This window comes from Colletotrichum gloeosporioides (assembly GCF_011800055.1).
Source record: "Colletotrichum gloeosporioides strain Lc1 chromosome Unknown consensus_32, whole genome shotgun sequence".
NCBI lineage: Eukaryota > Fungi > Ascomycota > Sordariomycetes > Glomerellales > Glomerellaceae > Colletotrichum > Colletotrichum gloeosporioides.
The window spans coordinates 749988-775583 of NW_025544677.1; the positions used below are offsets into that span (position 1 = coordinate 749988).

Genomic DNA, 25596 nt, shown 5'->3' on the forward strand with positions numbered 1-25596 from the left:
CATCAAACATCTTCCACAGTACTATGTCTTCGAACGACTACTACGGCAACAGTGGCCACGGCCAGCAGGGTTACAACCAGGGCCATCTACAGCAGGGCTATGGCCAACAGGGTGGTTATCCCCAGCAGCCAAGCTACGCTCCTCAAGTAAGCACCCAAATTATAATTGTTTTGGATCACGGCGTCATTTGGCAAATGCTGATGTCTTCCTCAACAGCAGCAGCAAGGCGGCTACCCTCAACAGTCACACTCGCCGTACCAGCAGGGTGGTGGCTACAACGCTCCCCAGCAGCACGGATACGGCGGCCCCCAACAGCCCACTTACGCCCAGGGTCAAGGCCACAGCCAGGGTTACTCCTCTGGACATGACAACCGCGGTCACTCTCCCTACCCTCAACAACAACAATATGGCCAGCAACAACACGGCCAGCAAGGCTATGGACAACAGGGCTATGGACAGCAGGGCGGTCCAGGCCAGTACGACCCCAATGGGCCTGTCGGCCCTGATGGCGAGCGTGGCCTTGGCGCGACACTAGTCGGCGGCGGAGCTGCCGGATGGGCTGCGCACAAGGCCGGAGGCGGCCTGCTCGGTACTCTCGGTGGTGCTATCGCCGGCGCAGTCGGTGCCAACATGTTGGAGCACGCCGGCAAGAAGCATAAGAAGGAGAAGAAGCACAAGAAGGACAAGCACCACAAGCGCGGTCTCAGCGGAAGCTCCAGTTCCAGTAGCGACTAAACGCGTTTCCTTGTCTCCTTTCAATCACGACGTAATCGGTATGCGAAGCTGTCGGAACACTTCGGGTGCCACAATTTGGACGATACCCAGAACGCCTACACGAGCTCACGACAGTTTGGACTTCATTTTGTGGGATGCACATAGATGTTAATGTATTATTATGGTTCATACTCCAACACAAACAAACATTCAATGATTTTGTAACTCTCATGTCGCATTACTTCGAACTGGTATCTCAAACAATCTCTACATTTTAATACAATTACTGCTCACTCCATTGTCTCTAGGTTCTTTGCAACCTTGAACGAGGCATCGGTCTTCGCGCGTACCTCGTCGACGTCAACGCCCGGCGCGACTTCGGTCAGAGTCAACCCCCCATTCTTGCGATCGACCTCAAAAACACACTTGAGATACGTTAGCAGCTATTCAAAACGCGAACTGTTCAACCACGACTCACCAAATCGGTAATAATAGTGCTAACCACGCGAGCACCGGTCAGAGGCAGGCTGCAGTCCTGCACGATCTTCGAAAACCCATCCTTCGCAACATGCTCTGTCGCGACAACGATCTTGGTGTTATCCGGGTTGGAAACCAAGTCCATGGCACCGCCCATACCCTTGAACACCTTTCCGGGGATCATGTAGTTGGCCAGGTCACCAATGGCGCTTACCTGCAGCGCCCCGAGAATGGAGACATCCACGTGGCCGCCACGGATCATGCCGAAAGACTCGGCGCTGTCAAACGTTGAGGCTCCGGGCACGAGGGTGACAGTCTCCTTGCCGGCGTTGACGATGTCACTTTCAATGATGTCAGCCTGAGTTCACTGTTGTTCAGAATGACGCCACTCACGGGTCGACCTCGTCTTTGGTGGGGTAGGGACCCATGCCGAGAATACCGTTCTCGGACTGGATCCAGACCTTGCGCTCAGCAGGCAGGAAAGAGGGAGCAAGAGTGGGAATGCCTGCGACTGTCAGCGACACTTTTCATTGTCCGGCTTCCAGGCTAACTTACCAACACCGAGGTTCACGTAGAAACCCTCCTTCAGCTCCTTGGCCGCTCGCCTGGCGATACGGTTGCGGCGTTCCTGGGCTTCGTTCTTGGCCTTGGACAGGTTTTCGCCCTCCCCGTCCTCGGCTCTTAGCTTTAGGATCTCAATGTTCTTCTCGGCGGTCGCGGGGACGATGCGGTCGACGAAAATACCGGGGAGGTCGACGTCGTTGGCATCGATCTCACCAGCTTCAACGATGTGCTCGGCTTCGACGATAGTGACGGTCGCGGCCTTTGCCATGATGGGGCCAAACGCCTTGGTGGTGTATCTGTAGATGGCTTAGGTTAGCTCCAATTTCATGCAGTTGAAATCACAAAACGTACCTGAAGACGCAGTTTCCAGCAGTGTCAGCCTTCCACGCCCTCAAAATAGCGACATCTCCGGTCAGGGCAGTCTCCATAAGATATGTCTTGCCATTGAACTCCCTTGTCTCTCTCGTCCTGCCACGCTCCGTAACGGCACCTGACGCATCAAGTCTAACGGGAATATCACCAGTCTGGACCAACGAGTCTAGAAGAGTCAGTCATTGGCCAAACAGGCATCGGCGATCTAGACCTACGTGCACCAGTGGGTGTGAAGAATGCGGGAATGCCAGCACCACCAGCACGGATTCTCTCAGCGAGGGTGCCTTGCGGACACAGCTCGATGCCAATCTTTCCTGTCAAGTATGCCTTTTCAAGAGCCTTGTTGGCTCCAAGAAATGAGAGAATGAGATTGTTGACTTGGCCAGACTTTGTGAGGATAGCCAAGCCACCCTTTCCCTCGATTCCGGCATTATTCGAGACTGCTGTCAAAGAGTGAAGGTTCTCGGGTCCCCTGCGGTTCAGCGCAGCAATCAGAGTGTCTTCCACTCATGTCAGTAATGCCAAACAGGCGCTTAATTGCGCTCGCACTCACCAGCAACGCCGCAAAGTCCGAAGCCAGAACTGAGAATCGTCGATCCGCTCTTGATGTCCGCGACAGCTTCGTCCGCGGAAGCATAGAGCTTCGATCCGCCTCTCTTGACACTCGGCGCCTTCGCAGATCTTCGGATTGATGTAGTCGTAAGAGCTCGACAGCTCACGGCTCCAATAGCCTTTGCGCGAGGGAAGCGCTGAGGTTGCGCGCAGAAAGATGGCACCGCAGAGAGAGCGGCCGTCGCACGGACAACCACCCTTGGGCGCAATTGACGTGTGAGTGAAGGCATTTTAACTCTGTGTTTCTGTCCTCAACGAAATCTCAAACTTGCGACACTGAGACACCAGCTGCAAGAACGACAGATAAGAAAAGATCCAGGTCCGATTGTCGGTAGCATTTCTGGGTTCGGGTTAGGTGGGCGCGACCTCATCTTTTTGACGAGCTCCTGGGCGGAGCCGATCGGGCGTTCTTCTGCACGCCGACGCCATCCCGTCTCCAACTTTGCGCTGACCGGGGGTTCGGCATGAGGGGGAGGGCCCGAGGAGCGCTGACGTCTGCAGAGCGGGGTTATCCCCGGCATTTGTTGGGGTTCTCGGCGGCCAGAAGTAGGCTCCGGGTCAGCGAGTCAAACAAAGCCGCTTTCATTGGCGCGATACGGCTAACGGCTAGCTTGACCTACCTTCCTAGATGGATAATCTGGGGATAGTAAGGAAGGGTTGGGGATGGTAAGCATAGTTCGCGTTCCCGTAGGGTACGTCCGCCCCCGCAGATTTGGGGTCTGGGGAAGATGGACTTCAAAAACGGGGGAGGGTCCCCAAGACTTTCCAAGCCTTGCCTATGCTTGGCACATTGTTGAGGTTCCCGTCGTTCTTGTTTCTCATCTTGTCGTTTGTGCTGAGTGCGATACCCCTCTTGTGTCCTGGTCGAAGCCTTTGCCATTTTCATCCCGTTTACCAACAAGATGACTCGTAACTCCAAGGAGTACGACATGGACCCGAAGGTCGAGCACACCGAAAGCCAGGTGGCTGCTGACGCGGAGCGTCAAGCTCATCTGACGAGGACCTTGCTCTTCAAAGTCGATACAAGGCAAGCGTAATTCTATCAACGAATCTTAATGGGATGAACATCAACTAACAAACTTGTGATTACCAGGGTCCTGCCTCTTCTGGCCTTGCTTTTCCTGTGCTCCTTTCTCGATCGAACCAACGTCGGTAACGCGAAGATCATTGGTCTCGAAGAGGACCTTGGCATCAACAACACCCAATACAACCAGGGCTTGGCTGTCTTCTACGCGACTTACATTGCCAGGCATGTTTTTTCTGTCGTCCAAAGTCACTCCGACTTTGTGAATGGACGCCCTGTCTCCACGTCCCAACCGCTAATGCATGCCTAGCGAACTGCCAAGCAATCTCGTCCTGAAGAAGGTCTCGCCAAGAATTTGGCTCCCGTTCCTGACAATCGCATGGGGTATTGTTACCATGTGCCTCGGTTTCGTCCGTAGTTACGGAAGTTTTGTCGCCGTTCGCGCCGTTCTCGGGATGTGTGAAGGAGGACTGCTACCTGGAATGGTTCTGTACCTGTCCGGTCTTTACACCCGTGGAGAGCTCGCTCTTAGAATCGGCATTTTCTACACCGCAGCGTCCCTGTCGGGTTGGTCATCTCTGTCTCCATATAGACTCCCTCAGGAACCTACTAACACCTTGATGTAGGCGCGTTTGGTGGTCTTCTTGCTAGAGGACTCTCTGCCATCGGTCCGAGGGGAAATCTTGAGGGTTGGAGATGGATCTTCATCATCGAAGGCCTCATCGTGAGCTTCCCTTTACGTACATTCATCGTCAAGCTTTGCTAACATTGGACGAAGACCGTTGTGTGTGGAACCATCGCTGCTTTCGGTCTCCCGAACAACCTCGCAACTGCAAAGATCCTAACACCTGAAGAGCGAGAATGGGCCTTGGTCAGACTTCAAGGTCAAGCCGGGGACAGATTCAAGTAAGAAACGTTGCTCCTCGACTGTTTTCAATGATCCCTAACCGATTTCTTAGTCTGGCCAGTGAGCGAGAGGAGAAATTTCGGTGGTCGGAAGTTGGTCGCGGCGTTCTCAACCTTCAAGTCTGGTTGAGTTCAACTGCCTACTTCGCAATCCTCTCTGGCCTATATTCTTTTGGCCTCTTCGTACGTCTTGTCTCTTCAAATCCTCAAAGTGATTGACCCATATTGACGTCCTTGAACACAGCTCCCTACCATCATCAATGACCTTCACATCGCATCCAACGCCAACCAGTCTCAGCTGTGGTCCGTTATCCCCTATGCTGTTGCTACCCCTGTGACAGGTAAGTACTATTTTCATAGGGCTCGTATTGGAGCTTCTCTAACTTGGCTTGAAGTTGTTGTTGCGTTCTTGTCGGACCGTCTCCGGGTGCGCGGCCCGCTCATGCTCGCCGTCCTGCCGATTTCGATCATTGGCTACGCTGTCATCGGCAATGTGACTGCGCCCCAGACAAGATTTGCAATGACCTGTCTCATGGCCATTGGCATGTACAGTGCAGTCCCGTGCGTTCTGAGCTGGAACTCGAACAACTCGGCCGGGCACTACAAGCGGGCAACTACGTCGGCTTTGCAGTTGGCAATCGCGAACTGCGGAGGCTTTGTTGCGAGTAAGTCCCCGGCATCCCCCGACTTAGAGCTTGCGCTAACATCTGAAAAAGCCTTCATCTATCCCAGTACTCAAGGCCCATACTATCACAAGGGTCACACCATCATCCTGGGACTACTTTGCTATGCTTGGGTTGCGTAGGTCTACCTCGATCCAATCCTAAGTTTCCCCCACTTATAAGTTTTGCAGCACACTATTGAATGTTCTTTGGTGTTCCAAGATTAACCGCGACAAGGCTGCGGGCAAGTACGACCAGTTCATCGGCACGGGCGACGATAGAGAGCCTGAGTTCAAGATGGTCCTGTGAACCCTCGTCAGCATCAGATAAGGGTGTCACCGTTCTGGGGATATGTAGAGTTTTACAGGCTCAATACTAAAAGGGCTATGGTATAATGATTACGATTTTATTACGGCCTCAACCTTTCCTTTGTGCCATGACCTTGATTAGGTTCTAGACGGAGTTTTCTTATTGTCTTGCTCAACCAACAAGGACTTTGATTGTCATATTCAACATATACACGGCCACTTCCTCTTCTCATCTAGATAGATCCTTCTTTTGACATAGAAAAATAGACTTGCCGAGCAGCTTTGGGCCTCGAAAGACCAGGTTTAAAGAGTCATTAGGCATTTTCATGTCATCTGAACTGTATGCATTATTCTCTTGGTATGATTGGCCGAAGAAGCTAATAGATGGGAAGTCAACTTCACTCTGAGGCTCTGCATAGACATCCACTAACACGATTCTAAGCGAACTTTGGGTCTGTAGCCCCCGCTGATTATTTTACAATATTTCATCCTCTTGCTTACAACTTGGACTGACGAGCTGGAGCAAAGTTTGAGCCTCCGATGGCCTCCGTAATGCTGTCGACCGACTTCAGAATCCACTCGCTGCCCTCATCGCTCGCCAGCCATTGCGCGCCCTCGATGTCCTCCTGATTGTCTGCCTTGAACGTGCCGTCCTCGAAAGCCTTCCTCAATCCAAAGACGTGCGACAAAACTTGCGGGCCGACGCCTGTTTGCGCCCTCAAGCATGAAATAGCGACAATAGAAGTCAAGACTCTCCCAGTGGTCGCAAGACCACCTCGCTCCTTGGGATCAGACAACAGACCCGCGTAGTGGCTGTTGAGAATGTGAACCGGCAAGTCGGGATGCGACTGCGCAAGCTTCTCGTAGAGCTTGACTTCAAACGGCGCGTATACTGAGTCCCAAAGGCCCTGGCCGCGGGCTGTGATCTCGCCGAGGTTCTCAGTGGTGGGTGCGCGTGTCGGCTTCGTCTCCAGTTGCGCGGTAACGTCTTTCGGGAGGCTGGCGTAGAATGCATTCAGGCAGTTGATGGTGCGCGGGATGCCGTTGAAGCTGATGCACTTCAATCCGATCTCGCGAATGAACTCGGCTGTTTCGCGCTTGTCGGGGCGGCCGCTGTTGGAAGCGACGCTGTAGAGGGATTCAAGAGATTCGGGGGAATTAAGAGTGAATGTCGTCGCGGCCTAGGATACTGGGTAAGTCTGGGATCCCTTCATGTGCATGAAACTCAATTGAAAAATTCAATTGAATCCATGTCGCGGTGACATACCGAGATAGCAAGCCACGGCTTTGCGCCGACGTTCTTCTCCGCGGCACCCTTTGCGATCGTCTGGTAGACCTCACGAATATGCGATGGCGCAGCAGCCTGCCCCGGGCGCGCAAAGGGCGCGTTGATGAGAGCCTTTAGAGACGGAGAGAGCTTCGACATGGTGTTTTCTTCTTTGCGATCGTCGGTTTGTTGCGGTTTACTCGCATTCGCATCATCCATCGGGAAGGTCAGAAGGTGAATGCGGGTGGTAAAGTGGTTTTGTTTGGTTCCAGAACGGAATAGGTGGGGGAGGTTCCGCGGTCGGAAGACAAAAGATGCGCCGGCGACTCGGACTCAGAAGTGTCCCCGATGGCGCGAGCTCCCATGTGATGTCAGCGAGGTCGGCCGTGGGTCTTTGAGACCAACATTGCGCCGAGTTGCCGAGAGCTCGCCGGGGCTACTTTTGGTTTCCGTGGGCGTCGGAGGATGGATGAGAGGCCGGCGCGTATCTTTGGGCTATGCTATCGCGTGGCATGGACTAAGACAGGGGCTGTGATGACATGGTATTGGTGCTACATATCAAAAGAGTATATCCGCGGACCGCAATTCTTGGAAATGGACGCGGAAACTGTTGGGATCTCAATATCGCATTCTCACGATGACTGGTAACAAGCAAAAGGAGCCGTTCTGGCTTGGGTAAGTTGACGGGCTGAACAGAGCTATCATCCCAGAGACTTGGCTGACTTGCGGATTTAGAGGCGCAGCGGCCTCAATGGCTGTTTGCTTTAGTAAGTTTCGATTTCAAGTGCCCTCAATGTCTTGTTGTGCTGACCGCGTGATCATAGCTCACCCCCTCGACCAAACAAAATAGTGAGTTGTGGTCAATACCTAATAACAAGCAAAGGCTGACTGAGGTAGTCGCATGCAAGTGTTGAAATCGAGGGAGTCCATGTTCCGGGCAATGTGCCGCTTCGCCGCAAGAGATGGTTTGTGCCCATTGACGATGGAAAAGACTGAATCGCTGACTAGTGGCAGGAATTTTCTCTCTGTGGTCCGGTCTTTCTGCATCCATTTTCCGACAAACGACATACTCGACGGCTCGATTCGGCCTCTATAACTACTTTGCGCAACAAGCGAAACAATACACGGGGAAGGAGAAGCTATCAACAGCCATGACGATAACGTGCGCCGGGTTGGCCGGTGGTATGGCTGGGCTTGTTGGCAATCCGGCCGAGGTCAGTGACTGCGAGCGCGAATGCTCGACATGTGTAGCTGATGAGACTGCAGGTTGTACTTGTTAGGATGTGCGCCGATGGCGCGAAGACCGCCAGCGAAAGATTCGGGTACTCGAATGCCGCTGAGGGCCTCTACCGGATCGGAAGGGAAGAGGGGATCGAAACATTTGGCAGAGGCATCTCGGCCAACGTCGTACGCAGTGTTCTTATGAGTATGTTCACGATATTCGAGCCAAATGAGTGTGTGGATTCGAGCTAACAGCATGTAGACGTGGGACAAATTGCCACGTGAGTACTAAACGAGTGGACGACCACGAGCGGTGGGCTAGCAAATACAGAGCTAACAACAGACAGATACTCGACCGCGAAACGATACCTATTGGCAAAGACAGAAATGAAGGATGATATCAAAACCCACGCCGTGGCATCCCTCTTTGCCGGAACTGCGGCGACGACCATTTGCGCTCCGGCCGATGTATTGAAGAGTAGAATCCAGAGCGCCGCTGCGAGCGGGCCTGGCGGAAGCGTGAGGTTGACTCTACGTACTGGAAGTGAAACATGATGCTGATTGAGTCGCAGTCCTTGCTTCATATTGTACGGACTGGTCTCCGGGAGGAGGGCCCCAGGTTTCTCATGAAGGGGTGGACACCGGCATGGCTAAGACTGACGTGAGTCGAAAGGAAGATAAGAGATATGGAAGCATTGGCTAATCGTGTTTCTTAGGCCAAACACCGTGTTAACGTTCGTGTTCATGGAGCAGCTAAGGAAGTTGACCCAATGGCAACTTGCGGCCCCAGTGGAGACAATGAAAGTGTGATGAGTCTGAATCTCAGGCGCGTGCTAGATTTAGAAACCAAACTCCGTCAGATTGGGCCAGCTCAGCCAGTCGAAGTTGTTCATATCGTCCCAGGACAAACCTGCGAACGAGGGGTCGAACTCGTTACCGGGCTGGTTGAGGACTTCGGCAATCTGGTCGTCGGACATGGTTGAGAACTGGAGAGTCCCTGGCCATAGTTGGGACTCCATGTAAGGGGGCTGTGACACCGGCAGCCCCATTGAGTTGATGTGAGGTGATGCCGCGACAGCGGAAGACGGCGTGCTGAGTTGACTGGCGCGCCGAGGGGCTGCCTCATGATGCATGGCAGCCTGGGGCTGACCATCCGTAGCCACGGCGGCCTGTTTTACAATGTGTCGAAGATATTTTCCGTATAAGATAGACAAACCATTTCTGTGGTTTGTGGCTGATCCAATGCGTTCCAAAACGTCTGCTGTCTCTTCGATGAGGTTCCTTATACTCGGGGCTAGATTCGAGCTGCCTGTTGCATAGGCGCTCAGAGTCAGCGCAAAGCAAGCGGCGAATGAGACCATGATTGTAGTGTTGTTGGGGATCGACTGCAGCTGAGCCTCTCCCTGGATGGCTGCGCGCATCACTGTCACCGCAGATGATAGGCCTGCCGTGCGAAAGAACTGTCGGACTTCCATGGGGGCCGTCGGATGATTGATGACACCACCATAGGTCGACAGCCGGGTATGAGTGACGAGGATTTCGACATAAGGGGGCAGACGACGCTGCGGACCAGTGCCGATGGAGAAGCCCCATTCGGTAAGCCACTGGTCGAAGAATCTCTCGATGGCGCTCTGAATGGACTGCGCGATGAGTCCTCCGTCCGTGGATATGCCTTGCGATCCATCACACAAGGCGCGGACTGTGGCGAGCAAGCCGTCGAGGTCTCGTCGGAGGACGGCCATCGATACGAGGTGGCCATCCATGGGGTCTGCGATACTGGATCTGTGCCATTGATCACAGTCCTTGATGATTCGAGTAATCGGAACAGTGTAAGGGCGGCCGCGTGCCAGCGACATGCCTCTCTCCAGAACAAACAAGGCAATCCAGCAACGCTCGCGGCGCCGAAGAAGTCGTTGGCCTAGATCGGACGTGTGTTCAATCTGGCTGAAACCATCCATTGCAAGAGCGGTGCGAGGATCGAGACATTCGCCGCGAGTCAATGCCATATTTGAACCGGAGCCGAGAATCTCCATTGGTACCAGAAGCTTGTGAAGAGATAGGTCGATGGCGATGGTAGCGGCCATGTTGACATACCAGCACGTCTCGTCGTCGGTGCTATGCTGTCCCGGAAACATCCACGGGACGTTGACCATGAAGGCGAGAACGATTTCGACAGACTTGTGACGCTTGATGAGAACTCGTTGGGCCAAGGTCTTGCAGTGGTTCGAAAGTCTCTTGGACAATGCTCCGGCAGAGGGGAGGAACAGAGCAGACGCTGCCATGATGGAGGTGCAGAGGAAGGCAGATCGAGCTCGAGTGAACCCTGGCGTGTAAATCTTTGGGTCAAGACCCCAGCGGGTATGAGCAAGCTTGCTGTGAAAGCTGCGCAACGTGGTGAGTGACATCCAACATATCACAATGGCCCTGACTTACAATGCGAATAGCGATTCTGCCTCTTCTTCGGTCACAAGACCCATGGTGATTGGGTCGATGTCGTCGCCGACGTCAAGGTTGACGCGGACGGAGGTGAAGAATGACTGCATCTCTAGATCCTCTTCGGGCTGGTCAACCTGTTGCTGCTGCTGCTGTTGCTTCTTGCGACTGACACGAGGGCCGGGCTGCTTCGGTGAAAGGCCGGTGATGGGCTTCGGTGACAGCTGCAGGTTGGAGGCGCGCGCCAGCAACTGGAGCGGATTCTCGGCATCGTCGATGGCCAAGCTCTCTTCATTGTGATGGTGCAAACTCATGTAAGTGTTGCTGTCTGGAGTGTTATCCAGTTCATCATCATCGTCAGACGAGAGGTCGGGTTGTTGGTCAGGACTGTTGAAATGAGACGACCCCCGTCTTAAGTGTGAGGAGGCGGTAGTTGACCGAGCATTTCGAGAGCCCTCCAGGAGTGCCTGGAGATTGCCGATGGCCTTGTCATCTTCGGAATTCTGTTCTCCTGTTCGGGATCGTTTGATGGCCTGCTCTATCTGGTAGAGAGCTTTATCTAGACCCTTTCGCTTGCTGTTGGGTGCCGCCACTAGTCAATAAGGGGGGACACACACACGGAATGACTGGATGGGTGGGGGATGGATGGGTGTGGTGTTTATTTTGGGGGGTGTCTCGGTCGCAACGGTGTCCATCCATCTGGATGGATAGGTAGATGGACCCGAGCGGCTGGGGGCCTTACTTCTTGATGCCCTTCTGTCTTCCGGCATGGAATGTAGGCCGTATGCACTCAGAATCGAGCTGAATGCACCTCTTGCATTTGTTCTCATGCGGTGAGTAGTCGCACTTGATCTTGCTTCGGCGGCAGACCAGACAGGCGGCCTGCTTTGGACGTTGCGATTGAGGATCCTCCATCCAGGTGAGGGGGCTTTGTGAGGAGCCGGGTGCACTACGGCGATCTCGGTGAGGGACCAGCAAACGAACGGGGCCAAGGTGAAGGGAGTGTGGGAAGCACGCGATTCACGCTTGACGGGAGACGTTTGGTGGTTTCGGTCGAGATACTTGATGATATCAATCGTTAGAGATGATATAGACACGCTGCCCCTAGAGCAGACAGCTCCGCTGTTGAAGGAAGTGTTAGAACATTGGGACCCTCGATTGACGAGATGTCGACTTAATTGACTGACGAGGCGCAGGGGGGAGAGGCTGCTCAGCTGCTGTGTGACTCGTGTGAAGCCGGAATGATTGGGGAACAGGAGTGAGGGCACGAATCAGCATTCAGCCATCGCCCCGTTTCCCGGCAGAACAGTCTTAGTCATCCTTGGAAGTCTCTTGGCATAGGACAGATTACATAACGCATTCCGGTATGTCTACTGGCGGTCTCTGGGGTTCGTTCAAGAGAGTGGAGGTGAGCCAGGGGTCGTAAGATGGGTAAGATGGAGAAGCTCGGGGGGAGCTTTGCTGCTGCAGTGCGACGGCGGCGGCCTGTAAGCTTCAGCAGCTTTCCCCGTCGGAGTTCTTACGCTGGTCATTGAGACTGACCGAACAAGCGAATGAACAATGAAAGGCGCGGATTACGAGTGGAACAGCTTCGATACACCTACGGATAGGTACAGCTTGATTGGCCTTGAATTTACCGACGATGAACACCGACGTCAGCGGCCCTTCGTCGCAGGCACAGCAGCTAGTAGCTGAATATGCCGCCGATGCAGCAGACTCCTTAGGGCTGAGCGGCGCGGCCTCAGCTTCATGTAGGATTGGCCTCACTCTCTTACGACTTTCATAAGTTGTTAAGAAAACATGTACGCCCAACATTGGTGTCTGTCAACTGTCTTTTCTTTTACACACAAGCAGTGTATTTCTATCCCATTTTCTCTTTCCGGGCCCGGTCTCAGTATTCATCGCGCGCTGGATCTTTCATCACCCACCGCTCTTTGGCGGGTCCTGGCCAAAGTTGAGCCAACCGAATCACCGTCTTAATTTCACGACTCTAGCCAAGTCGCATCTGGCTGTCTGCAACATGACAACGGCATTCCCTCTAGATCATGTCGCTCTTCGCTCCGGTACGCCGGCTGAAGTTGCCCAATACCTACGCAGTGTGCATGCAAGCACCTCCGACCCTGCGCCCATCACAACCCAGTTACATGACGCTGTTGCGCAGGGCTCAATTCCCCATGCTGTTTTTGCCCTATGGACTCCCCTCCATCGCGATGCGAGATCTACCGTCGCCGGACTACAACAGTCCGAAAGTCTTCTCGAGAGGAAAGCCGCTATCAAGGCCTTCGTCAAAGCTACGCGGTCGGCTGTGACGATGGATGAGATTTGGAATGTTGCTGGGGGCACCCCTGGCATCGCGGCACTTATGAGCAATCTCAGCACCGATGAGATCAAGCTTTTGTGCAACGGCCTCGCCAAGACTGCCTCATTGTGCGGCAGCCGTCCTGAGAGACACGCCAGATTGACTGAGCTTGTCGAACTCCTGTTAAGCCAAGAGAACCCGGATCCCCGGCCGTTGCAGATGTGCTACAAGCGTATCCTGCCTGCCTGCACGACAAAGAAGGTGGCTGAGCATGAGGAAAGTCGTCCGTCGTGGTCACAGAGACAACAGGCAATTCTTCTGCGCGCTCATTCTGCATTCTATGAGACGAGGTTTCTGGACGCTTTGCTTTCAATCGAGACTGACGATGTTGACTTCATTGCTTGGAAACAGCTGGTCCACAACAACCCAGGCTTCGCTAAGGATTTTCTCTCCAAAGTGCTCGAAGCCAATGGGCCCCTGCCGATGAAGCCGGACGACTTCGTTAAGCTAGTCGAGGATATCACCAAGCCTCTGCATCGTCGTCGGTCATCAAATGAGAAGACCCTTGCTTTCGAGATATTAGAGGATCTCGTCGCAATTTTCGGGAAGCACTCCGACCTGACGGAGTATCTTAACGTCGAATCGAACGGGGTTTTGCTCAATGTCGTCAAATTCTGGGAGCACGCTCGCAGTAGCAGGTCGAGGATCCAGCGACACCTTGTCAAGCTGATTGGGCTGGTCCACGAATCCTACTTCAAGTCCGCCAAAAATGTTACTGACATGGTTCGATCCGTCCACCCGGCTGTTTCGTACCGGCTGTTCCGACTCACGATCCAAAGCTCCACATACCATAGTTTCGACATTGAGGAGAAAGCAGACGGATCCAAGGCCTCTTTCAAGAAGCTGAAGGGCCCTTGGCCTGCAGATCTGTTCACTGCATTCGCTGACGACGATGCGGACGCATCTCTCCGTCTCTTCCGAAAGCTCATCTCAACCTTCCCGGAGTCGCAATTCCTCATATGCTCTTCGCTGTATAGATGCTCCATCGTTGAGTCTGCGCGGGAACCAGAGACCGACAAAGGTGACCCATATATACTCGAGGCTTTTCTTCTACATGCATCATCAAGCGAAGCAACCAACTCCGGTTCGAGTACATCAGACCTTGTCAGGAAAAGATTGCAAGACTGCAAGGACAATGCCGCCAGGGCCCGAGATTGGGTCTTTCGACAAGGATGGGCCACGATCGCCCTCAACCTAAGTGTCGCGACGGGTTCTTTCGATATCTTTGCGGACACCATCGTCTGGGCTCGTCGTTTCAACAAGGACCCGAACGCCGTGAAGCAGCTCTACTCATATAACAACTTTCCGACCATCGAAGCTACCGATGTGCTCAGCGGAATTCCCTCACTCCCCTTCCGCCTTGAAGACCCAAAGACTGGCATCAAGCAGAGCGTTGAGTCTGGCAACAGAATCTTGAGGCAATTACTCGAGACAGCTGTGATGGCCCTCCGAGAGCCCAGCTTTCAGCAATATGACTGGAGTTGCATCACCTCGTTCCCAGAAAAGGTCATTGAGAGGCGGCTTGTCGGCGCCAACAAACTCCAGAGAGCACCTCATTCCTTGAGCGACGATGAGGTATTCGACTTTATTTGGAGGCCAACGATAGAGTTCCTGATTGAGACAGAGAAGTACCTACTGGGGCCCAATATGGAACGGCTCTACCCTCGCGAAATCAAGGGTCTTATTCACAGCATCGACTTCGACTTCACCAACAACTTGCGGCCACACTTGGCGAGATTCCTGGACACCCTTTCCCAAGAACGGGACAAATTGTGGAAGGAGTACCGTCCCCGTCATTTTCCAGCAGTCCATGACTTGGAAACGCCTTGGCCTCGAGGGCTGCCAGTGCAATATCTTTGTCCCCGTGAGGTGGCGGGCGCGAGAGATCTCCCCTATGTGTGTGCAAGAATCGAGGCTGTTGTATTCGGTACACCGGATATCCTCCTCCGAGAACCACCGACTGATACAGAGTTGCGAGATGCAATAGGCCCCTGTATTGACGACTACTGCTACGCTCTGAAGACCTATGTCAACATCGCGTCCGATGCTTCTGAAAGGGACTCACGCATTCGAAAGGCATGGAGGCACGCAGTTGATAATCTGTCTGGGCATCAGATGACCAAGCCAGAGTCTCTGGACTATTGGTCTTACACTTTCAGCAGTCGAGCAAATGTCAAGCTGCCCTTGGACGTGGAATCGGAAGTCCCCGGACGTCTGAAGCCAGTTCTTCCCAATGTCGACGATCCCGATTTGCCGACTGAATGGAATCCACATTTGCAATCAGACGGTACTCTGTGGGACAAAGGACCTAACAATGGACGGGAAATTCCTGCTACTATTCTCACCCAGATGATTAATCACGGAGGTCCTTGGTTCGCGCCTACTATCATCGACAATCAGTCGCCATGGGATGACGGCGTCTGGCTGGAACCGCCTACCCATACGGGGAACTTTTGGCCCATGAAGGGCGACGTGCCGGTGTCCTGGACAGCCAAAGACGCATACGCTGTCGCCCTTTTACTCTATCTCAACACCCGTGAAGGGGCAGACAGCTCAATACTGAAATCCAGCTTCCCCTCCAAGGACATCGTCCGCTTCCCAGCAATGTTCTTGGATCAAGACTGGCTGGATAACGTCGGGTCCTATGATTTTGAGGTCTACGGCGGCAGCACCGACCTCGTCATGTTCGCACCTGTTTCACTTGTGGCCCAAGTCGCACAGTCTGTTCTTCAGGACGTCGAGGAGAAAGAGAGCTTTCATCCCAATGCAGTAAAGCCACTGGACTTGGCCATGCGGTTAGTGAGATTGCTGGCTGGTAGTGATCGGCCATCCTTGGCTCTCCCATTGATCCAGAAGATCGTCCTCGGTAGACCCGATGATAGCGCTTGGCACCGAGAGCTGTTGAACAAGGGACTGTTCTCCAAACTTTCACCAACAGACACGAAGACGTTCTTGCTGTCCATTGCAGATGGAATACTTGACAAGCTTGACCAGCAAGGTGCGAGGAACAAGGAACAGGCCGAGCAGGATACAGGTGGCAGCGACAGAAAGACTCCTTTAGTAAAGGTTACAACTGTGAAGATGCTCGCCAAGCTCCTCAGCGACTCTCCTTTCTTGAACCCGAAGATCTCGCTTACGATTCTCTCGCATCTGCTGGACAAAGCTCGTCACATTGACATTCGTGTTGCCATCATCGAGAGCTTGTATGGTGCGCTGGGGTCAAGCGCTGCTTCTGACGTAAAGGATGAGATCCTGATTTTACTTGAGAAGCATGCCCTGCCACTAGCTGCAGGCTTCAATGAGCGCGGCCCTGCCTGGGCATCTTGGGAGGAGGTGGAAGCCGGTGAGCCGCTGCCGACAGTGTCGGCCATTTCAGGAGACAATGTTGTCCGTCAGATCTTTGCAACCTGGGACTATCGTTTCACAGACGATTTGGATCTGAGGAAGAAGATGGCCGCCTTGTCTTTGCGGGTGATCGAAGACTCCGCGAAAAATCACCGTCAATGGCTGGAACTCTTTCTCAAGAAACACAACCTCATTCTATCCACCGAGCAGAAGTTATTCAATACACCTGTGGATACGGGGATGCTTGCTTTGTTCGGAAGAAATCCGGAATTCCTCACACATTCTGTCTTTGGGATGATCAAGGACAGTGTGTTGACGCAAATCTGCCCGTCGCCGGGTATAGCTGCCATCAACAAGAAAATCAGAAGGGACACAGGACTTTCAGAATCTAACGCCGGAGAGCATTGGCTTTCCATATTTGGCAAAGATACTGCGGTAGTACAGCAGTCTGGGGCTATCCCCCTGTTAACCCAAATGCATCACCTCATCAATCGAACGGCGCCCGGCTCCTCAGACTACGTCACGGTCGAACTTCTTCAACAGTTTGCACGAGAAGTCTTCGACTCCCTTGTCAGGGGCGGCGATGTTTACTTCCTCGAAGAGTTCTTCCGAAGCATGACTCCGATGAAGAGCAACGAAGACAATGTCGCATCACTAGCACGCTGGAAGCTTATTACCCTGCCTATACTCGAGGAGGTCATCGCCAAAATCGCCAAATTGCGGACTCTTGAATGGCAAAAGAACCTGAAACGTGAGCCGGCCAGACTCCCGGACACCTTCCGGTTGAAGTCGGCCTTGGTCGTGTTCCCAGTGAATGATGATGAGGAGGAAATCTTCATGAAAGATGTCATGCGACTAATCGAAGAGTTGGCACAAATGAAGGGACCGTATCACAAGAAGTGGGAGTATTTCAAGACGAAGTCCATGAAACCCTGTCGCGACCGCAGGCGCCGTATGTTTCGCCTAGCTATTCGCTTGGGGAGTCTTAACGGCGTCAATGTTGTCAGTCCTTCCTTGCCGGATCAGCTCCGGGTTGAACTTGCAGGGTTCTTGCTGGACAAGGGACGCCCATTTGTGGCCAAGGACCCGGATGTTGTAGCAGGTCTGAAGGCCATGCTGCGCGTATGGGCAGAATCTCCCACCGAAGAGTTCCGGACCAGCGCCATCGGGATTGTGGACGGATTCAAGAAGGCCGGAAATGATGATTGGTTCACGCGAGGAGGGGGACTCGATTGGGCCAAAAATGAGACGGGCCACAGCGACAGCGACGAAGATATTGAGTAACACTGCATTATTCAAGCTTTTTTAGGACAGTTGACTATAGCTTGGACATCTTGCTTCTGTTACCACTCTTACCAAAAGTTCAATACAAATACAGTGCATGCATTTCAGCTGAGCAATGAAGCCACAAGAGCTCATATGTAAGTTGTCCTCGAGAATAGATGAAAGATGCATTATTCCTTCCTCTATCTCAGCTTTGCCTTGAGGCTTGAAACATGTAAGCCAAGTGGCTAAACCTCCAAGCCCCAGGACAGCCAAAGTCAGCAAGCTAGCCCGTTTCTTAGCCAAGCTGAGGGCGCCGTCGTCTGAGCTGAAGACATTACTGGCTTAGTCAATTCGCCGATTCGAATCGTAACGTTTATTAGGTCAAAGGCTGTGTGACCAGGCAACAACTGTGGAAAGGGGAGGAAGATATAAGTACGTGGGGTAGATTCTTCAGGGACATCCGACATTGCCCTCGTCTCAACTCACACACATTCCTTTTCGTCCTTTCAAAAGTCTCCATCATGCCGACGCCATCAAAGGCTGTTCTCTTAGTCACGGGAGCTTGGCATGTCCCACAGCACTACCAAAAGCTGATCGATCGACTTGAGGCTGAGGGCGTTAGAGTCATTTGCGAACAGCTGCCAACGAACAACAACGCCGTTCCGCCCAACAAAACACTTGAGGATGACGTCAATTCGATCAGGAGTATCGCTCAGAGGGAGGCTTTAGCTGGGACCCATCTCACAGTCATTGCCCACTCTTATGGAGGAGTTATCGCAACGGCAGCTTTGGCTGATTATGCCATCACACCCGACTCCAACAAAGGGGGAGTGGCCGACATCATTTACATGACGGCTTTCATACCCCCTGAGAACACCTCGCTTGCAGGCATCTTTGGCGGTTCACTGCCACCATTTCTTCTCCCACAGCCTGATGGCACAATGACTTGGACCGACCCCATTGGCTTGCTGTACAACGACATTCCGATCGAGGAAGCAGAATCAGCTAAGAATTTGATGGTCACCCACGGACATAAGGCTCAATACACACCAATCTCCTGCTCAAAGGCAGCCTGGAGGGTACTTCCGCTAACCTACATCATTTGTGAAAACGATCAAGCCCTGCCTAGCGTCGTTCAAGAGATGATGATCAAGAAGGTTGAAGATGAAGGAATTGCTGTCAAAAAGCACAGGCTACCTGGATCTCACAGTCCTTTCATGAGCATGCCTGACAAGGTTGCCACAATCGTACTGAGTGTTATGGGATAACATTGATAAATCGGGTTTTATTCTGTCATTAATATTACTGTTCGTACCAGATCTCGCAGATATGAACTAATTAGGAGTATTATTGGATAACATTTGACTGGCCAGCAACCATTAACAAAGGAAATAATTAAGCAGTGGTATCGAGCATCCTCAATTGTTGATTCATCATTCTTTTCCCAAGACCGGAGATCATGTTCGGCACGAAGCAAATGCATGCTTTCGCACTCTTTTGCATTAAAACAGTAAAACGCTCAGGATCCTGTTCTTGCATTATAGAGTGCGGCTGCCGTATCGCCAAATCATCTTTGGTATGGTTTGCGCTAGTGTTGTAGGTTTCTCGAGTCGCAGGCCTGTGTCTCTGCCTCGGGACGCTGGCGGCTCTCACCCGCTTGATAGAACCTTTGATCTTGCTGATTGAGCCCGAGGTGGAGGGCCTTCCGGTGTTTGCAGACATCATGGATGTCCTCGCAGTGCTTGAAGTACTTTTGCGAGTCGAGAAGGTGCGGTAAGGCGAGCTGATGCTTGTTCTACGACTGCTGGGACGAGTGCTATTGATGCATTCTTCCGCAATTGGCATGTCTTCGTATCTCCATGATGGGAGCTCCGGGATTTCGAATTGCTGTCGCAGGTCCCTCAGTTCTCTCAGGTCTCTTAGATCTCTGAATTCCCTGAAGTCCCTGAGATCTCTGAGGTCCCTAAAACTAAGGTCTCGAAGATCTCGGAGGTCTCTGGGGTCGCTGACACGATATCCGAAGTTGCAGGTGGATCCCGGCCGTGACGGATAGATAGACATGGAGTAGTTGTCGTAGTTGTTGACGAAGACATCGCCTGTCCCCATTTCGCTGCGGCTGTCGCATGTGCTCGCCACGCCTATGTCTTCGGGGGCGTGCTGTGACTGTTCATCGAGCCCAAATCGGTGTCGAAGCTTGTCGACAGATGCTTTGTAAGCTGAAGGTGTAGCATGTCTCTCCCAGTCTACTTGGAAACTTTGGAAGACGGGCTGAGGGATATGGCAAGAGCAGCGACGCGATGCTGCGCTGCTGGCAATGGGGGTGCTGCTGCGGGGGGCCGGAACAATGGAGAACTCGATCGTACTCAGACGGCTGTCAATGTCTGTGAAACGATTCTCCAGACGGTGGAGTTTTGTCAGAATAAGCTTCAGAAGCTCGTCGTTGATTCGATGATGTACCTCCATGTTTTGTTGAGGTCGAATCCCGCGACCAGTAACTACTGTGAAGCTGCAGAAGGCGCCATGGCCGCAATTTAAATGCTGGAAGATCACAGACGTTCCGATATCGAGGCTAGGTGAGATCTTGACCGTATGCAGGAGGGGATCAGATGACCTTCTTTCCGTTGATGTCAATTCGCGAGGAGAATCCCGATCGCCAAGACCTGCTCCAGCGGAGCGAATGATGGTAAGCGCCACTGCAGGTTACACAGGGTGAGGTCTGGACGTCAGAGGCCTTCGGAAACGGTCAATGTCAGAGGAAGATCATCTTCAGGGTCTGTAGTAGGGCGTAAGGACAGCTGCGCTAAGTTTAGTGCTTTCTCGTGTCTCGGATGCGAGATGTGTGGCTGGCCCGAGATACCACTGGCTGAGAACCATGCCACGGGCCGACGGAAGGGGCAGCGGGAAGGCGCAAAAGAATCGAAGCTGTTGAAATCAGGGTCGATGCTGTCCATCTTATGAGGTCTCAGGCCACGGAGAAGACGTAGGTCTGGAAAGTAGATCGCCTCCGATAGTACGAGTGGCTTTGCTGGGCAGTTGTCATCGACTTGATGTCGATCTATGACCTTCTGGCGCGTTCATGTTTCGGCGTGAGCCTACAAGTACATTTGACAAATCATGAATCGATCACAGCCATCGTCATCTTAAACACAGTAGCTTCGCCGGGCCAAGCTGCTCGTCACCAACCGCCATCACGATACTTGATACCTGACAGCAAAACACACAAAAAGAACATACAACACCGGGCATTCGCCGGTCGTCACCGACCCGACTACTACTCCAGCCCTCATTGGCTTATCTATGGGAGAGCGGACGGGATCCCGAGTTTTCCAATGGGTATGGTCGTATGTGGTAGGAGAAGAAAGTTGAGGGTCTCATGATGGCATTGCCCGTGGACATGAGGGCGTGACCCGCATCATCACAACTGAAGTAAAATGAAACAGGCAAGCAGACATCCTTTCTGATTTTGGCCAATTCTTACGAAACAAGAAATCAGACATGATATAAGATCAAGATCTGTTTATCACGTCTGGGTGTTGGGCGAGACCCCTCCACGCGCACATCCCAAGAGACTAGTGAGATGTCAACAGGCCATCCGATTTTGTTTTTCATCGTTGTTTTATGCTAGTCTGCATTTCGCCGATAAAGCTTTGATTATTCCTTTGAGATGATATCATGAGACCGGGCAGTCAGTGCGAGATGTAGGACGCATCCGTCTTGTCTGGTTTTCACCGATTACCTAAAGCGGCCTCTCAGAAGCCTCAAAGCACCATCAATCGCTGATCCACCCGTCTTACACTCGTCCAATATGAGACACACCCGCATGCGCAAATTCCATCAATCTTTCGACGATGGATTGTCACTGGCCCGTTTTGAGTCTCTGATTGGCATTTAGATCTTACGGACGGAAAATTATGATCGCTCAATAGATTTATTAGCGGACAGCATGTGGAATCGAGCACACCATACGCGAGCAGGATCACCTCCCGCACACTTCTAAACCTTCTCCCTCGTAGAAAGGTACGTCCGAGTCGCAATATGAGCTCCATCTCAATAATCCCACGGAGCCCGCGCAAACCTAGTTTTGTCCATATGTTTCACTTTTGATGCTGTGTCATAACCTACAGCCATCTGGTCCCTGCTAACGTTCCAAAACAATCCACCTACGAGCGAATGTGTGTCACACTGGTCTGGTGGTTTCCCAAGGCCCCTTCGGCAAGCAATGAAATATTTATTCACTCAGATAGTAACAGAACGTCTCAACACGAAATCGGATTGGCGTCCCCCAAGACCCATGTCAGATTTATCATCCTCGACCGCCTGTGAAGTCGTAGATCAGACACCCGACTTTCGTCCTTCCTCCAACACCTCCATTACCAGGGCCTGCGGTTGAGATTGTCAGTACGTAATTCGCAGCGAAGTGAGCTATGCGCACTTACATTTGTCGTAATTTCCTCTCATTACTTCGGCACAAGTGTTCTTGTCTTCGCCCAACGGGTCCTTCAGGCTCTGCAAACCACCCTCCACCGTACAGCCAGCATCCCACATGATTGTCCAATCATAGTTGGTTCCGGAGTCATCAGTAGTCCGAAGATGAACTGGTGGGCCTCTAGCACTGGTCGGTCCCATGTAACCCAAATCTTCCGAAATGCAGAAGACAGCGGCTTTGATAGTTTGTTCCCTGGGATTTATATCGGCGTGCCCAGGAAAGTCCTTCTCATCGTGGCATTGGACAGGATTCACTTCCAGTGGAGCTGTAGGTTGAGGGGGCGCCTCAGTCTGGGTTGGCGGCGGGGGAGGTTCACTGGTTGGCGTCGCGGTGGCTACCCAGGACGCACACGACGATGTCGGCACGCAAGCCCCCATGTTGCATTGAGACACGGTGGCAGTAGAGGCGCATGAGCTTCCCGTTGGAGTCTTCCACCCTGTTGTTCTCGTCAAAGTTGGTAGGGCCAAAGACGTGCTTGGCTTGCACGCTGCCTGACGGAGGCGCAGTCTCTTGGTTCCCGCCGAGGGATCGCACCACTGCGATGGATCATCCATAGGGTCCCATTCCACAGTATCTTGAGGCTCTGTTTGTCCCTCAAACCAAATTCTCCACTTGGCTTTTGAAGGAGGGTCGCATTGGCTCAGGTCGCCAGGTTGGAACTGAATCAACGCCCTTCCGCGGTGAAGGTTGAAAGAAACGTCCTCCGGATCCTCGTCCAGATCAGGTGCATACAAGACGGTATCGATTTGCGTCTCTGCTCCAAAAATGCCTCGGAGTTCGGCTCTGATCTGTTCATTGAAAGGCGCCACTCCCTCGTCTGCTCTAGGCTCCGGGTTGCCAGGTCTATCCCAAGCTGCGTTGAGGCCTTGCGGATGCTCAACGCCATAGTTGGGGTCCTTCTCGTCATCGATGGAGACATATGGCGAAAACATGAAAATTCTTGGCTCGCTTGCTTCATCAAACATACCGCCCGCCTTTCGTAAATCGTCGAGTCCCGAGATATGTTCGTCATCGGGAGGATCGTACCGAGTGTGCAGCCGCTGGAGGGCGTGCTCCTGAAAAAAGGTGAGTTGCGCCTGGCGGGGAAATTGCTCTACCACTTCAAGGTCAAATCCAAATCCAGGGGTCAGCCATTTGCCCGTCGACTCATATGTCTCCTCGTTGATATCCTGTTCGGGCCGGAAAATAGGTGCGTCCCAAATATGATTGGCCCACACACCCTTTTTCGAAACGACAATGACCGAGGTGCATCCGATCAATCGAGGTACCGCGAGGCTCACTGGTCTATCAGTGAACTCTTTCATCTGTGACGTGGTTTTTCCCGGGGTCGCGTCGCCTTCGTTGCCGAGAGGAACTATGACAGCGTCGGTGTTTCCGTTGATTGGATTCTTAGCAAGATTGCTTTCGCTAGCAATGAACTTGACTGCATCGCTATAATTTTCGGGGCCTAAGTGACCAAAGTTTCAGCTTTCAACTTTCTTTCATCTCCTCGCTTGAGTGGTATGCAATGTTGAAGGAAAATATGCATAGGTATTGAAAGCAACTTACCCGCCCATTTACAAGCGCCTGGCTCTGAAGCTCTTGGCTCCGCTCTTTTGAAGACGTTCAAGTAGTCTCTCTTGCCAGGCTTCAAGCACGTCTTTCCACAAGTCCTCGGGCTGCAGACTCTGGTAGGCCGCGCTGAAGCTATTGTAGTAGTACTAGTAACAGCTGAAACAGAAACCTCGCTACATCTAGCGACGGTTGTGTATGCTTGAGTGGTGCACTGAGGCGTGGCAGTTGTTATCGATGCTGTAACAGTACATAGAACACTTTCCCAGGTAACGCTGAGGGTAGTTGTACAAGACGTGGTGCTTGTAGACGGCGTTGCTTGGGTTTGAGACGGTGAATCTTCTGGGGGTGATGTTGGAGAATCCTCAGAGGGTGGCGGCGGCGGCGGCGGAGGAGGAGGAGGAGGAGGAGGAGGAGGAGNAGGGGCGAAGGCGGCGGCGGCGGCGGTGGTGGTGTCGGTGATTATATGGAGGTGTTGGGGGTTTTCAAGGAGGAGGAGGAGGAGGAGGTGGTGGTGGTGGTGGTGGTGGTGGTGGCGGCGGCGGGGCAGGCGAATCTGTACTTGTGGCATCTGGCGGAGGCGGCGATGGTGTGTCTGTTGTAATACTTGGTTCTGGTGAAGGGGGCGCGGAAGAATCTGCCGTTGCGGTTTTTGGCGGTATGCTGGATTGAGTGACTAGAGACGAGACGACCTCGGAGTTTGAAGGAGGCGGGGACGGGCCGGTACTAGTTGCGGTTGAGGTTTCTGATGATGGTGGTATTACTGGAGAAGGCGACACACCAACAGTCGTAGACACGTCAGGGGATGAAGGCAGTATTTCGGTCGGTGACGTAGTAGTTAAAGACGGCAACCCGGATGTTGGTGCAACGACATCGGTTGTATCAGTATTCTCTGAGGCGGGATGTGTTGGATCCAAGATAGTAGTTGTCAGTGAGGGAGAATCAGTCGGGGAATTGAGGGTTTCCAAAGTTGATGCTTCCGGGGTCGAAACCGATACGGGAGACGAAGATGGCTCAGAGGGTTGACTTGGTTGTAGGATCTCTGTGGTCGAGATAACGGGAGTACCTCCGCTTAGTGTCGTCTCTCCCGGGAAGACTATGGATGGATTGTTGCTCAATGATAAACTCGGAAGTGGGAGAGACGGAATGGTTGTAGAACGAGGTCCAGAGGTTACAAACACTGGCGTGCCCGAAGAAACATATGTTTGCTCTGCAGGATTTGTTCCGTTTGCTTGAGCAGCCGCGAGAGGGAATGTGAAAGCCGCCAGGCTTAATAGGCGAAGACGCCTACGTAAGAACATGATGGGCGAAAAGCACGTCGATCTTGTGATTCGAAACAAAAGCTAAGAGTATTGATCGAACGCAGCCTACCATGATGGACATCTGGAGCACTATGTCTTGAGAATACAACATTTATACTTGTTGAAAGGGTCATTAGACGAGCATGAAGGCAGACTCATGGCAACGACAAAACATCTCGTGAGTGCCTGGCCCCCTCTCGTGTGTCCACAACCGGGCGTCAGGGCGCAGCATGACTTCAGGTTTGCAGTCGCCGAGACATGTAAAAAAGACCCCAACGTGACGGTCATGATCTGTTTTTAGGGACACGGTATGACACGAGCTCAGGCGTTGACTCTTGATGTTGGTTCTGATGCCGATCATTTCACAACTTGCACATTGAATGGTTCGCATCAGCAGAAACGTGGAGTCAGCTTGCCTAGGCGGAAATGAATGTGAGTTATTACGAAGCGAAGCTGCTCAGCCTTGTCAGCCTCCAGCGGCTACCTGCCCAGCTTTGTCACCACTTTAGGCAGATATCCTGCAAGCACAAGGCGTTGTGAGGGGTAAATGCAACGTCCTACTAATTTGGGAACTCGTTCGGGGACGTTGGCGCCTAGACATGTGCTTGGCCGCTTGTTGGGGGCAACCAACATCATAGAAGGACCCCAATGCAACTCAAAATATCTGCCCACGGCCGTTCAGCTTCAAAAAAAAAAAAAAAAAANAAAAAAAAAAAAAAAAAGACAAT

The 25596-nt window shown here is 52.6% G+C and overlaps 7 protein-coding genes and 1 pseudogene across 8 annotated transcripts; 5 read left to right on the forward strand and 3 right to left on the reverse strand.

The window, feature by feature from the left end:
* Nucleotides 1-23: 23 nt before the first annotated feature.
* Nucleotides 24-735, forward strand: GCG54_00007271 (uncharacterized protein; the record flags this gene model as incomplete). The annotated part of the gene is made up of 2 exons (XM_045407255.1): nt 24-146; nt 217-735. The coding sequence occupies 2 exons, from the start codon at nt 24-26 to the stop codon at nt 733-735; spliced, it is 642 nt and encodes a 213-aa protein (XP_045266176.1).
* Nucleotides 736-1004: 269 nt separating this feature from the next.
* GCG54_00007272 lies at nt 1005-11475 on the reverse strand (annotated as a pseudogene). Its single transcript has 12 exons — nt 11303-11475; nt 10561-11136; nt 8980-10509; nt 6907-7056; nt 6141-6820; nt 2681-2937; nt 2343-2627; nt 2107-2293; nt 1747-2051; nt 1585-1696; nt 1193-1532; nt 1005-1139 (listed from the first exon to the last, which is right to left on the reverse strand). Coding segments are annotated over exons 1-12 (4730 nt in total).
* Nucleotides 3642-5640, forward strand: GCG54_00007273 (putative transporter; the record flags this gene model as incomplete). The annotated part of the gene is made up of 10 exons (XM_045407256.1): nt 3642-3772; nt 3833-4025; nt 4102-4330; nt 4390-4487; nt 4542-4669; nt 4723-4852; nt 4914-5010; nt 5065-5334; nt 5386-5470; nt 5523-5640. 10 exons carry the CDS (start codon nt 3642-3644, stop codon nt 5638-5640), a joined length of 1479 nt encoding a protein of 492 aa, XP_045266177.1.
* On the forward strand, nt 7544-9110 carry GCG54_00007274 (Mitochondrial uncoupling protein 5; the record flags this gene model as incomplete). Its single annotated transcript, XM_045407257.1, has 10 exons — nt 7544-7581; nt 7642-7673; nt 7731-7755; nt 7804-7871; nt 7921-8120; nt 8173-8332; nt 8390-8408; nt 8475-8605; nt 8700-8788; nt 8844-9110. The coding sequence occupies 10 exons, from the start codon at nt 7544-7546 to the stop codon at nt 9108-9110; spliced, it is 1029 nt and encodes a 342-aa protein (XP_045266178.1).
* Nucleotides 11476-12580: 1105 nt separating the features above from the next.
* Nucleotides 12581-17548, forward strand: GCG54_00007275 (uncharacterized protein; the record flags this gene model as incomplete). The annotated part of the gene is made up of 1 exon (XM_045407258.1): nt 12581-17548. One exon carries the CDS (start codon nt 12581-12583, stop codon nt 17546-17548), a length of 4968 nt encoding a protein of 1655 aa, XP_045266179.1.
* Nucleotides 17549-18051: 503 nt separating this feature from the next.
* Nucleotides 18052-18798, forward strand: GCG54_00007276 (uncharacterized protein; the record flags this gene model as incomplete). The annotated part of the gene is made up of 1 exon (XM_045407259.1): nt 18052-18798. The coding sequence occupies one exon, from the start codon at nt 18052-18054 to the stop codon at nt 18796-18798; it is 747 nt and encodes a 248-aa protein (XP_045266180.1).
* Nucleotides 18799-18925: 127 nt separating this feature from the next.
* On the reverse strand, nt 18926-19993 carry GCG54_00007277 (uncharacterized protein; the record flags this gene model as incomplete). Its single annotated transcript, XM_045407260.1, has 1 exon — nt 18926-19993. The coding sequence occupies one exon, from the start codon at nt 19991-19993 to the stop codon at nt 18926-18928; it is 1068 nt and encodes a 355-aa protein (XP_045266181.1).
* A 1840-nt stretch (nt 19994-21833) lies between these two features.
* On the reverse strand, nt 21834-23572 carry GCG54_00007278 (uncharacterized protein; the record flags this gene model as incomplete). The annotated part of the gene is made up of 4 exons (XM_045407261.1): nt 21834-21910; nt 21967-22452; nt 22513-23447; nt 23565-23572. 4 exons carry the CDS (start codon nt 23570-23572, stop codon nt 21834-21836), a joined length of 1506 nt encoding a protein of 501 aa, XP_045266182.1.
* Between the last annotated feature and the right edge of the window lie 2024 nt (nt 23573-25596).